Source organism: Carcharodon carcharias, chromosome 23 (genome assembly GCF_017639515.1).
Source record: "Carcharodon carcharias isolate sCarCar2 chromosome 23, sCarCar2.pri, whole genome shotgun sequence".
Lineage (NCBI taxonomy): Eukaryota > Metazoa > Chordata > Chondrichthyes > Lamniformes > Lamnidae > Carcharodon > Carcharodon carcharias.
In genome coordinates, this window is record NC_054489.1 from 25,574,500 (window position 1) to 25,589,636 (window position 15,137).

General features: G+C 40.7%; 1 protein-coding gene across 1 annotated transcript in view; it reads left to right on the forward strand.

The window, feature by feature from the left end:
* Positions 1–14,306, forward strand: part of LOC121294072 (neurabin-2-like) — a 215,898-nt gene extending 201,592 nt beyond the window's left edge. The window contains exon 10 of the mRNA XM_041173189.1: positions 10,352–14,306. Coding sequence (XP_041029123.1) covers positions 10,352–10,405 — 54 coding nt within the window. The 3' untranslated portion in view covers positions 10,406–14,306. The remainder of the gene's footprint in view (positions 1–10,351) is intronic.
* Positions 14,307–15,137: the final 831 nt, after the last annotated feature.

Here is a 15,137-nt window from a genome sequence, read left to right on the forward strand (position 1 = left end):
GGCAGTAGTGTATAATGGGTGTTACCGCATTGGCCACCTGTTATACCACCACCACCACCACCACCACCCCCCCCCACCTCTTTGATATTTAGTTGCATGGCACAGCATGTCAGAGCTCTAACTTGTACAATCCATTATACCTGTTCTGAAACTTATTAAGGATAGGATGCTGGCTTGTGTGAGTTTGGAACTCTCTGCCTCAGAAGGTGGTGGAAGCAGGGTCACTGAATATTTTTAAGGCAGAGGTAGATAGATTCTTATTAGGCAAGGCAATCAAAGGTTATCGGGGTAGATGGGAATGTGGAACACGAAACACAAACAGATCAGCCATGATCTTATTGAATGGAGGAGCAGGCTTGAGGAGCCAAATGGCCTACTTCTGCTCCTATTTTGTATGGCTCATTCTTCAACTCATAAAGGAAGTGGTTGATTTTGGGAAAGGATGTCCACTGGAGGGCACTCTTACCTCTGGAATACAGTCACTGTTTCGGCAGCTATATGCAGCTTTTTGAACCTCGCACATTCTATTCATCGCTGATTTACAAAAGTAGAGTTTTTTAATTACAGTTCAAAAGTACTTCCCTTGATACCTATAGAAAGCACAGTGCATATTATAATCAGACAACATAAACAAATTAAGTGAGTTGTCTGACAATGTGTAGTGTTCACTCGCGCAGTGCTGCCTCAGCATTGTCTTTGGTTAATGTCTGATGATTACCCCTTTCAGGACTGAAAGGCTCTTATTCAGCACTCAAGATACAATGCACTTGTGTCCCCAAATACCCTTAATCCCAGCACTATAGTAGGCAGTATACAGGAACATAAATATTTAACACAATATTGTCGGAATGACCTGAAGAATTGCATTGTAATACCCTGAATTGATGGAAGCTCCTCAAGTTCTAAAGCAGAATGTTTTCTACCTTTAAAAAAATAAGGGTCAATGTATGTCAGGATTACACTCTCAATAAGCTCAGTAAGGTTGTGCTCCCAGCAAGGGTTCTGCCATTTTCTAAGTCAATGTTAATTGCACTACCCACATTAATCATTTTCCAAAACAATGGATTCTAAATATTTAATGATCGAAAACCTGTGTCGATTTTGAAACTTCACCATTCCCGGCTGGATGGATTGGACCTCAGCAATGTTGCAGTGTTTGTGGTATCACTCGGCACATGTTTTGTACATACTAGTGAACAGACCCTTCAGAAAGAGCAAGACTATAGGGCTCCAGGGATTATACATCTACGATCTAAAGCTGGTGATATTTGCAGATGAGCCCTTAATGCATTTGTATGACATTCCATTTTAGCAGAAAGATCAAACCATTTAAAATAAATAGTTTAACAGTTGCATAAACGAATGCAGGGATGTTATATGAACGCGCTTAAGTAAGCATTGATCCACTGAGGTTGGCAATAGTGATTTCTAATTTAGGATTTATTGGAAAAACCTGAGCAGATACCAAGCTCTGTTTTCCTCTGTTCACTGATTTCATCATAAAGTTGAAATGCATAACCAGTGATGAAAATACAAGTTCTAGGATGAGCAAAGGGTTTCTGCTAAGCCACACAGGATCTCCTTACTGTTATAGCCATGCTATTAATATGGCTGGACCAGCTGCTCTTTGTAAACCCAATGTTTTTGTCATTATAGGAAAGCTCTTAGAACTAGGGAAGGGGTAGATTGAAGACTTGCTGCAATAACACTGGGGCAGAATTTTACAACCCTTGCCAGCTGATTTGTAGGCTGGGGGGGCCTATAAAATTCTGTGACTGTACTTCCCGCCACGTACCCACCTCCCCCTAATGTGGACACAATTTAACTGGGGGCAGGTAAGGTCTAGAGCCCGCCTTCACCCCAATTGAGGCCCTTAAATGGCCATCTGCTTTCCTCCTGGCCACAATGTTTAGGCTGGTGGGAGGAAGTCAGTTAACAGGAGGACAATACTCAACAGGTTAGCGTTCTTGGGCCTCAGGCAGGAGGGGGTAGGTGCCCCCCTCATGGACCCCCCTTTCCCGATCAGGGGACCAACTCATGTCTGTCCACCCCAAGGTGCCCACTCTTCCCCTCCATCTCCACTTTGCAACCTGGCCCCAGCCCCCTCAACCCCACCTCCCATGGCCTCCTCTCCTGATCTCGCTGAGAGACACCGGTCTTACCCGTACCCTGGGTTCTCGCCACTTTGTTCCCCGGACCTGGTGTAGTCCCAGCAAGGGCCACCATTCCCGGCTGGAGGGATTGGCCAGCAGCTCTGTATGGCAGGATTTCTTCCCCAGATAGGGCAGATAGTCCTGCCTCCTGCCGACTAATGCTAAGTGTTAAATGGCGTGGCGTGCACTCCCCACTGATACTTTCGATGGCAGGGCGATGCCCAGGAATGAAAGTTTATAATTATGAAAAAAGCTGGAACAGAGAAGGTAGAGTAGAAATGAAGAGACTTCAAAATTGCGCAAGTTTTATTTACTATGGTTAACAGTGAAAGGTTGGTTCCACTAGTTGAAAAAGCAGTAACTAAGTAGCACAGGTCTGGAGAGCTACTGGGTGCCTCTCTCGAGATGCATTCAGCGTAATGTTACTGTGTTAATTGTGCTAAATAAACAGGGATGTACGTTGCCCATTCTAAGTAACCAGTTGGGTGCTTTAACAAAATTAATGCTTTTTTTAAGCTTCAAATGACCAAGTACACAAAACCAAACCAATTTCACATTGTACAGGTGGACTCATTTCTGAGTTCCAGCACAACGATAGTATTCAAAATAACAACAGCTCCAATTCTCCAGCCTACATGCACCATTAGCAAGGTTACATATGTGCTGTATGATGCATATTTTGACACCTTTTTTGGCAATATGCATCCCAGCCCTGGAACCTCACAAAATGATACCTCAAATCTGTATGCCTCATGCTCATTGTCCTCTCTATTTCTAAGCCAATGCTTTTATTATTAACCATAAATTTTATCAGTCAAATCCTCATGCAGCTGCTGAATAACAGGACAATGTCTCCTATTGTTTTGCAGCTTTTTAATTAAAAAAAATTAACATTGAAGAAATTTGCTTCTGCAACGGAATCAACTAATATTGGATCCTGTGTTAGGGCACAATAAGCTTGGTTTTCTGGTTTTAAAAAAAGTTTTAATTCCCAGGGCCTCTGAAAGTTGCAGACACAGATTTAAGGTTTTGGGCAAGGGATGCAGGGGAGTAGGGATATAGTGAAGAAGAACCTTTTTACACAGTGAATGGTAATGACCTGGAACTCACTGCCTACAAGGGTGTTGAAAGCAGAGATGATCAGTGATTTCAAAAGGAAATTGGATGGGCACTTGAAGGAAATAAACTTGCAAGGCCAAGGTATAGTGCAGGGGACTGGGACTGACTGGTTTGCTCTAACTGGAGCCAGCGCAGACTCGATGGGTCAATTCCTTAAGTGCTGTAATGATTCTATCTCTGACAAGGACAAACTGCCCACAGTAATTGTCCAGCTAATTCCAGAGAATAGTGACCGTCTACTATTTGCAGTACTATATATACTGTACTCCCTCAGAATATACTCAGAGAAAGATATCTATGCCAGACATTAATATGGAGGGGCATGAGAATAAATCAGAGGAAGGAGGATATGCAAAATATGAGAAATGCTTGAACAAAATAAATTTTAAGATGATATTGTTTATGAATACATATTGACAAAGATATTTAAATATGCACACTTGGAATTTCCATGGTTGGTGAGGGCTGCCCTTCTAATTATCCACCATAACCTCAGTGAAAGATCTTCAGAAACCCCAGGGAAACAGCTGATTGTGCTGTTTCTCCAGAATTTGGTCTGCAGTTATGGCAGACAGTCAGGAAAACTCTCACATGATACATATGTATTTCTGCTCTCCAGTATCTGCATCATGTAATAGTCCACTGTGAGGGTCTCCAATAATTCTTCATCTGGCATGCCATAGACTGGTTTCCAAAAACCAGGAATTCTCTTGGGCCTGGGAAAACCTGTCTAGTCTCTTTTGGTGCTAGTTGGTAGAGTACCTTACCCATCTTTCTCATTCACACATTAGGTACCTATCGGGGACCATACTCTGTTATTTACATTAGGTTATATCATTGTTTATCTGGCAACTCGCTTCGGTGGCCTGCTTTCATGAGCTGACAATTAATTAGATAGTCTGTGACTCCTTTGCACATAAGTTAATTTGAATTGCCAGAATTAATGCATTTTTTATTGCTTCCGCCTTGGAATCACACACTGAATTAATTTCTCAGAGCCTTTCGATTTCTATTTAACTTTTCACAGTTGATCTCCTCAGATTTGTCACCCAAGTAATGGGTTTGCTCCCAGTAAATTATCTTTCAGACTTATCCTTCAATAATTTGGACCATTTAATCACACCCTTTGCATGTTGTAATATGTCTGAGTGGAAAGCGATCCGCTCAACCAAGTCAAAATTTGACACATAAATGGAATTTTTGATTTATTTCTTCCTTTTATATGCCAGTTCTAAATGGAAGTAGAATATAGCGCTTTTTAAGAGATTTATGCTCTTACACGGTTTGACTCTGTAAGAGAGGCAGGCAGCGAGTCACATAGCTCTTACCTTGTCAATCTGGATCTCAGCACAGACCCCTGACCTAAATAGCACGGCTGCTCCAACCTCAAGAGTGCACATCTTGTGCTATGGGGAAACTCCAGGACATTTCCCATGTTCTGGATTATGCGGGAAGTGTTGCTAGGTGTAGCAACTTGAGCTCTGACTTTCAGAACTTGAGCAGCAGCTGGGGTCACAGTGTCACATCCGTGAGGGTGAGAGCTTCTTGGATAGCATGTTTATAGATGGTCACCCCACAGGTTAAGAGTATGCAGGGACAGAGGAAATGGGTGACCACCAGACAGTCAAAAAGAAACAGGCAGGTAGTACAGGAGTTCCCTGAGTGCATCCCACTCTCCAACCAGTATTTAATTCTGAATACTGATGAGAGTGATGGTTCATCTGGGGAGTGCAGCCGGAGCCAAATCCTTGGCACCATGGGTGGCTCAGCTGTACAGGGGGTACAAGGAAGACTGGAAGAGCAATAGTGATAGGTGATTCGATAGTTAGGGGAATAGATGGCTGTTTCTGTGGCCACAGTCGTGAATCCAGGATGGTATGTTGCCTCTTTGGTGTCAAGATCAATGATGTCATTGAGCGGCTGCAGAGCACCCTAAGATGGGGAGGGTGAACAGCCAGCAGTTGTGGTCCACATTGGTACCAATGATATAGGTAGAAGGAAGAATGTGGTCATACAGTCAGAATTTAGGGAGCTAGGTAGAAAATTAGCAAGCAGGACCTCAAAACAAGTATTCTCCAGATTACTCCCAGTACCAAGTGCAAGTGAGTATAGAAATAGGAGGATAAAGCAGATGAATGCATGGCTGGAAAGATGGTGCAGGAAGGAGGGTTGTAGATTTTTGGGACATTGGGACTGGCTCTGGGGGAGATGGGACCTGTACAGGCATGTGGGAACCAGAAGATAATAAAAGAGAGGTATACCAAATTACACAATATGCTGGGAGATAGCACTAGAATAGAGAATAGTAAGATAAAAGGGGGTCAGAGTAAGGGAGAGAGTAATTAAGTCGAAATCAGGATTACAGTGCATATATGTGAATGCGTGGAGTGTGGTTAATAAAGTCAGTGAATTATAGGCACAGATTGACATGTGGAAATATGATGTGGCTGAAACAGAGACCTAGCTCAAAGAAGGGCAGGACTGGGCGTTAAATATTCTTGGATGCAAGGTGCTCAGGAAAGATAGGAAAGGAAAAAAAAGGGAAAGGGTGGCAGTATTGATTAAGGAGAGCATTGTAGTGCTGGAGAAAGAGGATATCCCAGAGGGGTCGAGAACAGAATCTATTTGGTTAGAGCTAAGCAACAAAGAGAGTGTGATTACATTGCTCAGTGTAGTCTTTAGGCCACCAACTAGTGGGAAAGATGTAGGGGAACAAATTTGCAAGGAAATTACAGAGGAGCACTAAAAATATAGGGTAGTTATAATGGGGGACTTTAATTACCCAAACATGGACTGGGATATTAGTGGTGTAAGAAGCAGAGAAGGACAAGTTTCTACAGTGTGCTCAGGAAAATTTTCTACAGCACACTGTTTCCAGTCTAACGAGAAAGGAGTCACTGCTAGACCTGGTTCTTGAGAATGAGGTGAGCTAAGTGGATCGAGTGTCAGCCGGAGGACATTTAGACAACAGTGATCATTGTGTCATAAGTTTTAGGCTGACATGAAAAAAGACAAAGAATAATCCAGAGTAAGAATAACTAACTGGGGGAAAGACAACTTCAATGGGGTAAGAATGGTCTAATTAAATTGGAGTCAAAAGTTGACAGGAGAGACAATAGCTGAACAGTGGGCTACCTTTAAAGAAGAGATAGTTCAGGCACAGTCAGTCCCTTGAAAGGGAGAAAGAGGGCAAACAAATCCAGAGCTCCCTGGATGACAACAAAGATAGAAATTAAGATAAGGAAGAGACATATGACAGAAGTCAGGTAGAAAATACAATTGAGAACCAGGCTGAATATAGAAAGATCAGAGGGGAAGTGAGAAAACAAATAAAAGAAACAAAGAGGAAGTATGAAAAGAGACTGTCAGCTAACATAAAAGGGAATCCCAAAGTCTTTCCTAGTCATATAAATAGTAGAAGGGTGGCAAAAGGAGGAGTAGAGCCGATTAGGGAGGTAAAAGGGGATTTACACATGGAGGCAGAGGCCATAGCTGAGGAATTAAATGAATACTTTGCATCTGTCTTTACCAAGGAAGAAGGTGCTACCCAGGCCATGGTGAAAGAAGATGTAATTCAGGCACTAGAAGGGTTTAAAATTGATAAGGAGGAGGTATTGGATAGACTAACTGTACTTAAAGTTGACATGGAACCAGGACCAAATGAGATACATCCAAGGAGACTGAGGAAAGTGAGAGTGGAAATTGCAGAGGCACTGGTCATAATTTTTCAGTCTTCCTTAGTCTGAGGTGTGGTGCCTGAGAACTGGAGAATTTCAAATGTTACATCCTTGTTCAGTAAAGAGTGTGAAGATAAGCCCAGTAACTACAGGACAGTCAGTTTAACTTCGATGGCAGGGAAACTTCTAGAAACAATAATACGGGACCAAATTAATAGTCACATGGACAAATGCACGTTCATTAAGGAAAGCCAACATGGATTTCTTAGGGGAAAATCGTGTTTAACTAACTTGCTGGAGATTTTTGAAGAGGTGGCAGCAAAAGTTGATGAGGGACATGCTGTTGATGCAGCATACATGGACTTCTAAAAGGCATTTGATACAGTACCGCATAACAGACTTGTGAGCAAAGTTATAGCTTATGGAATAAAAGGGAAATTAGCAACATGGATACGGAATTGGCTGAGTGATAGGAAACAGAGGCTAGGGTTTTAAGGCCCTACCATGGCGTGTCTCCCCCTGGAGGATGCGACAAGCCATTTAAATCTCCACTCAGTTCGGCGGGACTGTAATATCCCATCAGACGGGAGGGGGCGTAAAATCCTGGCCAGAGAATAAATGGATATTTATCGGGCTGGAGGAAGTTTTGTAGTGGAGTTCCCCAGAGGTCAGTGTTGGAACCCTTTGTTTTCCTGATATTTATTAATTACCTAAACCTTGGTGTACAAGGCACAGTTTCAAAATTTGCAGACGATATGAAACTTGGAAACATTGTGAATTGTAAAGAGGGTAGTGTAGAACTTCAGAAGGATATAGGCAAGTTGGTGGAATGGGCGGGCAAATGGCAGATGGAATTCAATGTGGAAAAAGGAAGGTGATTTATTTTGGTCAGAGAACACGGAGCGACAATATAAAATAAAGGATACAACTTTAAAGGGGGTGCAGGAACAGAGGGACCTGAGTGTATATGTGCGTAAGTTATTGAAAGTGCAGGATTGATTGGGAGAGTGGTTAAAAATGCTTACAGTATCCTAGGCTTTACTAATAGGGACGTAGAGTACAAGAGCAAGGAGGTTATGTTGAGCTTGTGTAAGGCCTTAGTTCGGCCTCAGCTGGAGTACTGCGACCATTTCTGGGCGCTGCACTTTAGGAAAGATGTGGAGGCATTGGAGAGAGTGCAGAAAAGATTCACAAGAAATGCTCCAGGGATGAGGAACTTCAGTTATGAAGATGGATAGGAGAAGTTGGGACTGTTTTCCTTGGCAAAATGAAGGCTGAGAGAAGATTTGATAGACGTATACAAAATCATGAGGGGTCTGGACAGAGTAGAGTCATGAAAAGATCAGGAATGAGAGGGCAGAGGTTTAAAATAATTGGTAAAAGAAGCAAAAGCGAAATGAGAAATAAAAAATTCATGCAGTGAGAGGTTAAGGTTTGGAATGCACTGCCTGGTAGTGTGGTGGAGGCAGGTTCAGTCGAGGCATTCAAAAGAGAATTAAACTGTTATTGGAAAGGGAAGAATGTTCAGGGTTATGGGAGAAGACAGGAAGATGGCATTAAGCAAATTGCTCATTGGGAGAGGCATTGCAGGCACAATAGGCTGGATGGCCTCCATTTGCGCTATAAAAATTCTGTGACTCTGTGAAAAGAATTCTTGGAACAAGGCAACAGACAGTGATTTTGGTGCAGCAAGTTAATAGAATTTATTAAGTGAATGATTGAACAAAAATATTTAACATAGGTGACAGTAGACAAGCTTCTTTCGATCCTTGTTCTTCGAAGTTGTCTGGGCACAGTGATGTTGTCCTTGGTTCTCTTGACTTCTCTTCTTTAGCTCCTCCTCCTACGATGCTGTGTGCCTCGAAGTCGCTACTTTTATGACCTCCCTGGGCTGCCCACCTGTAAATCTTAGTGGTGACTTGCCCATTCCAATCTGCCAAACGACATGTCATTTTTTTGCCATCTACTGGGAAATGCACTCAAACTGAACAATGGCAATAGCCACCGCTAACAACTGGGCTTTGGTAGATGTTTAAATCAAAACAGGCTACTGGCCTGCATATGGTCTGATTCAGGCAAAGTGTAAAATTGGAACAATTTTTCCAGTTCTTATGGTACAGCAGTAATTATTTCAGACAAACTTCATTAGCTGTGAAGTGCTTTGGTACATCCTGAGACCATGTAAAACAGTATATAAATACAAGTTTTTCTTATTGGATGTTCATTGGAAAGAAAACTTACTTTATAACTGGAGCAGCACCACCATAGTGTTTATTTCTTACGCCCCTAGGAAAGTTCAAATCATTTTGTTTCTTATTTCGTTTCCAGGTACAAAAAGTAGTCCAAAAAAAAGTGAATGGAATATTAACCTTTACCTCAAGGGAACTGGAATAGGGAAGGAATAGGGAAGGAAGAATTATGCGAGTATAAAGTTATGCATGTATAAAGCTTTGTTTGGACAAAATCTGGAGTACTGAGTTCAGTTCTAGGCACTGTACCTCAGGAAGGGGTGCAGAGCAGCTTCATCAGAATGACACCAGAGCTAAATTACAAGTGTAGGTTGTATAGAAGAGATCTGTATTCTTGAGCATGGAAGATTTAGCAGGTAATCAAATTGAGATTTTTAAAGTGATTGAAGGATGTCATAGGTTCCTCCTCTTTCAGGTCATAAGCAAGCATTGGCAACCATGGACTTCCAGCAGATTGGCCCATGATTATGCTTGCAAAGTGCTATAGTAGTTTGCTATTACCTTCTGCAGTAAGGCTGACCAGGAAACTCACCCACCCTTTACTACCTGCCTGCCATCAGGCATATTAGAAGTATTAAACAAGCTGATAATCAACCTGTTTGACAACATTATGGATGCACCTTGCATGGCCATCAAGTCCTGGGGTGGGACTTGAACCCAGAGCTTCTGTTCTAGAGGGAGGGACTCTACCACTGCACCACAAGACCTCCCTTTCATAGAATTCATGCAGAGAAACTACATCCTGTGTTTGGAAGTTCAAAATAAGTGGAGATTACCTTGAAATTAGATCTATGCTGTTTAGGAATGAAGTCGGGGCAATTATTCACACAAAGGGTAGTTGATGTCTATTAATAGTAGTAAGGGATATGGAACCAAAGGAAGTTAATGGTGTTAAGATACAGATCCCAACCATGATCTAAATTAATGGTGGACCAGAATTGAGGAACTGAATGGTATACCTGAGTACCTATTTCTTTCAACAAGGGGAAAGCAAATTATCCTGCATATGTATACTTGCCTCCATCGCCGCCCACCCCCATAACAACCAGTTAGGGACTTGGATTAGGGCACCCATATATTTAAAAGAATTATTGTGTATATTTGCATATTCTTCTTATTTCATTTAAGTGCATATTTTCTCATTTTTTTTCAGGTTACAGAACTGGAGACAAGTCTAGAGTCAATGAAAAATTCCAATGCAATTTAGATACGAAGATGACTTTCCATCACCTGTACTTTAAACAAAACCTTCATGTAGGAGCAACAGGCTTTGAAAAATTGACATTTTCCTGTTTGTTTTCCTCTGGAAGGTTTGTACAATGCACTCAGTGCAAGGAATTGTGTTTAAGGGAAGTTTTGCATTGTTGTCTTACATATAGCAATTTGCCAAGTCACTTTCAAACAGATGGCCAAATCAGAGCTGCTCAGTGAAGTAGGAATGGGCTGCAATGAACTGGTCTGCACTAGGATTGGACTTGATCCTCAAGCCACAGAACTAGTAATTTCCCATTCAGTTTATTTAGTTTATTGAAAAAAAATCAAAAGGTTCTAACAAATGAATGTTCATCGAAGGCATCATCAATACAAAGGTAAATTGCAAGGTTGCTGTTACTTACAAGTCATTAGTGACTTATTACTTTAAGAATACAAAGAGGTGTAACCTGTTGTTATGTCAAGAGTGAGGATGCACAAGTTTTTTTTAACAACTGAAATCAAAGGCAGGTTAAACCAATAGTGTATCTTTTTCTTGTTGCGTATGTGATTTCTTTTTGCAAATCAATGTAAACCATAATTATTTTATCTATTCATTTTATTATTTTTCATTCTGTAACGAAAAACATCATATTAATAATGATATTTTCACTTCCGTGATGGTGTCATTTTATATCTACATAGTGTGACGGTACCAGTACCTGTCTTAATGAAGATTGTTATTAGACATATAATTTTTAAAAATAAACCAAATTTCATTACTTTGTTACTGAACAAGTGAATATGAAGTGGAATTAAACAACTTGTATAGTAAACTTGGAATGTAAAGTTGAATAGTGGTCACTGTAATGGACTAATGAAGTAGATGGTTGCTAAGTTAAAGATACTGAAAATATTGCATTAATGGTATTTGGCTGTTTTTTTAATGTATCTGCTTCCTTATTCCATGCTTATCTTGGGTCTACCAAGCTTTTTCATTCATTCCTATTATTATTCATTGTGCCATATTTGGTAGATCTTCCCACTTATTGACATTTCATATGTACAGAATTGAAGATGAGTGTTTGTGTAGATGTATAGCTGAACCCATGTAATTTGTAGTATAAAATATAAGAAGAACAAAAAGATGACAGAGCTGCACTGTAAAAAGGTTGTTACGTGGCTAGATCAGTTTCTGGAGCTGTGTATTACAGAAGCTAAAGAGTCTGATATCGTGATTGAATGATCTCTCCACAGGGTGGAGGTTGGTAGTGCAAGGAACATACATATCAAACCATTACAGCATAGAATATTTTTAGAACCGAATTTAACTCACTATACCCATTTATCATCACAGGTTTATACCCTAGAGAAAACCAATCCTCCAACTTGCTTATAATGTGCTAAATACCAAGTTCAAATGGGCTGGAGGTATCTCCATAACCAGGACAAAAACAAAGGGCTTGAGTCACATGGAAAGGGAAAATACATGTCTCTTCAGAGAGCTTGATAACACTCAGACGTGTAAAAGAGTCCACAGTTCTGTTTCCTGCTTGTCACCTTAGCAGCAAGAGTGAAGATACATGTACACATTATAATTAATTTAACACTGGAGTGTGTACGTATGGTGTGGAGGTAATTGCTATTGCTTGTATGGGACGTTCCATTTGTACAGCTGCTATACCTATCTAAAATGCTAAACAGATAGGTACTATTCCATCCTTTACTAGCACATCTTGTCCCAATCTCAGTACCAGCTACTGTGATATGCTGGACATTTGGCTTGCCCAGCCTCCAAAAGTATAAGCTGTGCATTTGGGACCATGACATTTAGGCACTGCCTACATGTTGTTAGCGCTACCAGATGAGTTACCCAACAAATATCACCCATAGTTGGGTTCAATATTAATTATTGATAATAAAACTGTTGAGTTCCTCCATAAAATGCTCAGCAATCAATCTTTTAATATTCATCTTTTCATAGCCTGAGGTGACGTCACTGAATGCAACCATGCTAGAAAGTAGTGTGTGATAATAAGAAACTTCTTGGAGGCTACAAGATGGATAAAAATTGAAATGACATCCAAGCTAAAGTGTTTTTGTTGACTTAGACTGTGCAGAAATTGTTACAATCAATTAAATTTAAAGAAGTTAGTATTTGACCAGATAATGATTGTATGTAACTAGCTGAAGATGTAGGGGCCAAAAATCAGATGGCAAGCTCCAGTTCCCTTTATTATTGGGCATGAAGGCATGAGGCCTGCAATACTACTGACATACCCAATGCAGGGGGCCTATGAAAAGGGTGCCGTGAGTCTGAACACAAGCTGTGCACAAGCTTCACTGGGCCTCAAAAAGTATCCATTGGATACTTTTAGATACATTAGAAATCCACCCACTTGAAAAGAGCGCTGAAGGAAACCACCATTTTTTAAAAAATCTGTGTTGCCCTGACTAGATGCCTTTCCCAGGCTGTGTCAGCTAGCCCTCGTGCCTGTTACCTTTGTCAACTTCCGTGTCCCTAAGCCACCTTCATCCATACTACATTATCGTCTATGCAGGACAGTCCTTCACCAGCTGCTGGAGCCCAAAGTTCTTGCCCTGGCACTCCCAGCATGTAATAAGCAAGATGTTCAGAGACCCAGAAGGTTAGGTAAATGACCTAATGTTATCCAGCCAGCTCACCTCAATGGGACTATAATATCAGTCCCAGAATGCTTGCTATTCTAGTCCTCAAGGCCAATTGAAACATTAGAATAAAAAGACAGCCAGTATCTCTTGGGATGTAGAGCATTGGAGACCCACCAACAGCTCAAGTTCAAATCAGTTTCCACTGTCAGGTGATTGCTCTTATCTGAATGTTATTACACTCAGAGATTGAGTTTTCCAGGTGGTCAGCTGGACTGTTGGGTGAAGAACATTGCGGTCTATTAATACTCCTCAGCGAAGGAAAGCTGGCAGCACTAGGTCTACACCAATTTGCATGGTCCTTCCGGATAAAGAAGGGAACTTGCTGGTGGGTGCCAGATTGGAGGTGGTTGGGCAGCATTGGGGGGGGAGAGAAACATTTTTCTTTTAGAAACGAAAAATTTATGAAGTGCTGTTGTTTATGAATTGTGATTTCCCACCTGCAGTAAAGTGGTCAGCAATACGTTAGAAGGGACTGTGTGGTGCATTGTGATCTCACATTGTCCTTTGAATCTTGCCCAGCCTGATAGAATGAAAATCTCCTTTCCCTGCCTCTTAGGGGTTTAAAGTGAAATGGCATTAGGCATTCTGAGCCCATTTCTGGCTTTATAGCAATAATTCACATTAAATTGCAAATCACACTCAGCGATGGTGATGTACAAAATGAGAACATGGTTAAGGATATGATAATAACAGTGGAAAGGAAGCATGACTCTGCATCTTATTCATGTCCTGGAAATGCTTCATGTTAATAAAGGGTGCAAAAAAGTAGTAAAATATCCCACAGGCATTGACATCCCTCACTTGATGAGCACAAAATGCCTCTTAAGTTTACTGGATATTGCAATGAAAATTCACAATCATTTGAAATAGAGTTTTAGCAGCAAGTTACACGTCTAACTCAATTCAGATCCTTGTTTAGACCTGCCAATTACTCCTTCAGTTGAAGGGAGAGGTAGAAAACACTGAGCCATATTGGGATTTTGATAAATGCATACACGGATGTTCTTTGCTGCAGGTTGTTAGTTTAGAGGTTTCAGCAGCCGAATGGTTTGCACAAGTCCTGTGCCCACTGTTTGAGATTTTATTGGGATTGATTGATTTCACTTGTGTATATGTGATAATTGTATTTGGTGAAATGTATACAAACTTCAGCAAAGTTAAATTGTTTCTTTTATGGCTTTTAACCATGTTAGCTGAATGTTAATTAAATTTCCTGTTAAAAGGTATTATCTACTGATATGAAATTATTAACCTCCTGTTTCTTTTTACTATGGTTAAACTTGTCCAATAGATTCTTAAGTAGTGTAGCGAGGACCATATAAAGTTTGTTTCAAGAATATGATAGGAACTGATGAGTTCTTAATGTTTGCAGGATGTCTTGCCAATAACAGGTAGGCTCCTCATGATGTTCTGCCCTGTGTTAAAACTGAATGTCATCTCTCAAAACCTACTTTATTTTGAATGTATATTAAACATATCTGAACTCATTTCTTCTAATGAAGTGTAGCGTGAATTCAAACAGCACAGAATAAAGTTGACAATACCACTTTTGTAGGATGTGCCCTTTTAAGTTTATATATATTTTTTTTGTCCTTACTCAGGTTTCATTACTTAAAGGAAGTGACATATCACTAGCAGTAATGTCATTTTACTAATATTAAGACCTGGATTTTTAAATTATTTTTGCAGCATTGACATTAAAGCAAAAAATGTAAAGGAGCTACAACTGCCCACACAGTGTCAACAAGGTCATAGGGAAAGCATTGAAGAGTTCTGTGCTTACAGAAGTAGGGAAAACTGATGTCAGCTCGTCTTACCTTGCGCTTGTGCCTGCGCTCAAGATCTGCTGAAGAGCAGCATAGGAAGAGGCTTACAAATAAATCACTTACTCTCCCTTCCGTCAGTAAATTGTCTGTGTTATGGGAAGGTGGGGGGACAAAGAAAACAATTAAATACCCTGAAAATATGATGGCAGAGTTTTGATAATGGCTCATCTAGTAAATGTGCTACCTAGAATGATATTGACCATCACAGATTGTGAAAATCCGCATGGTTAT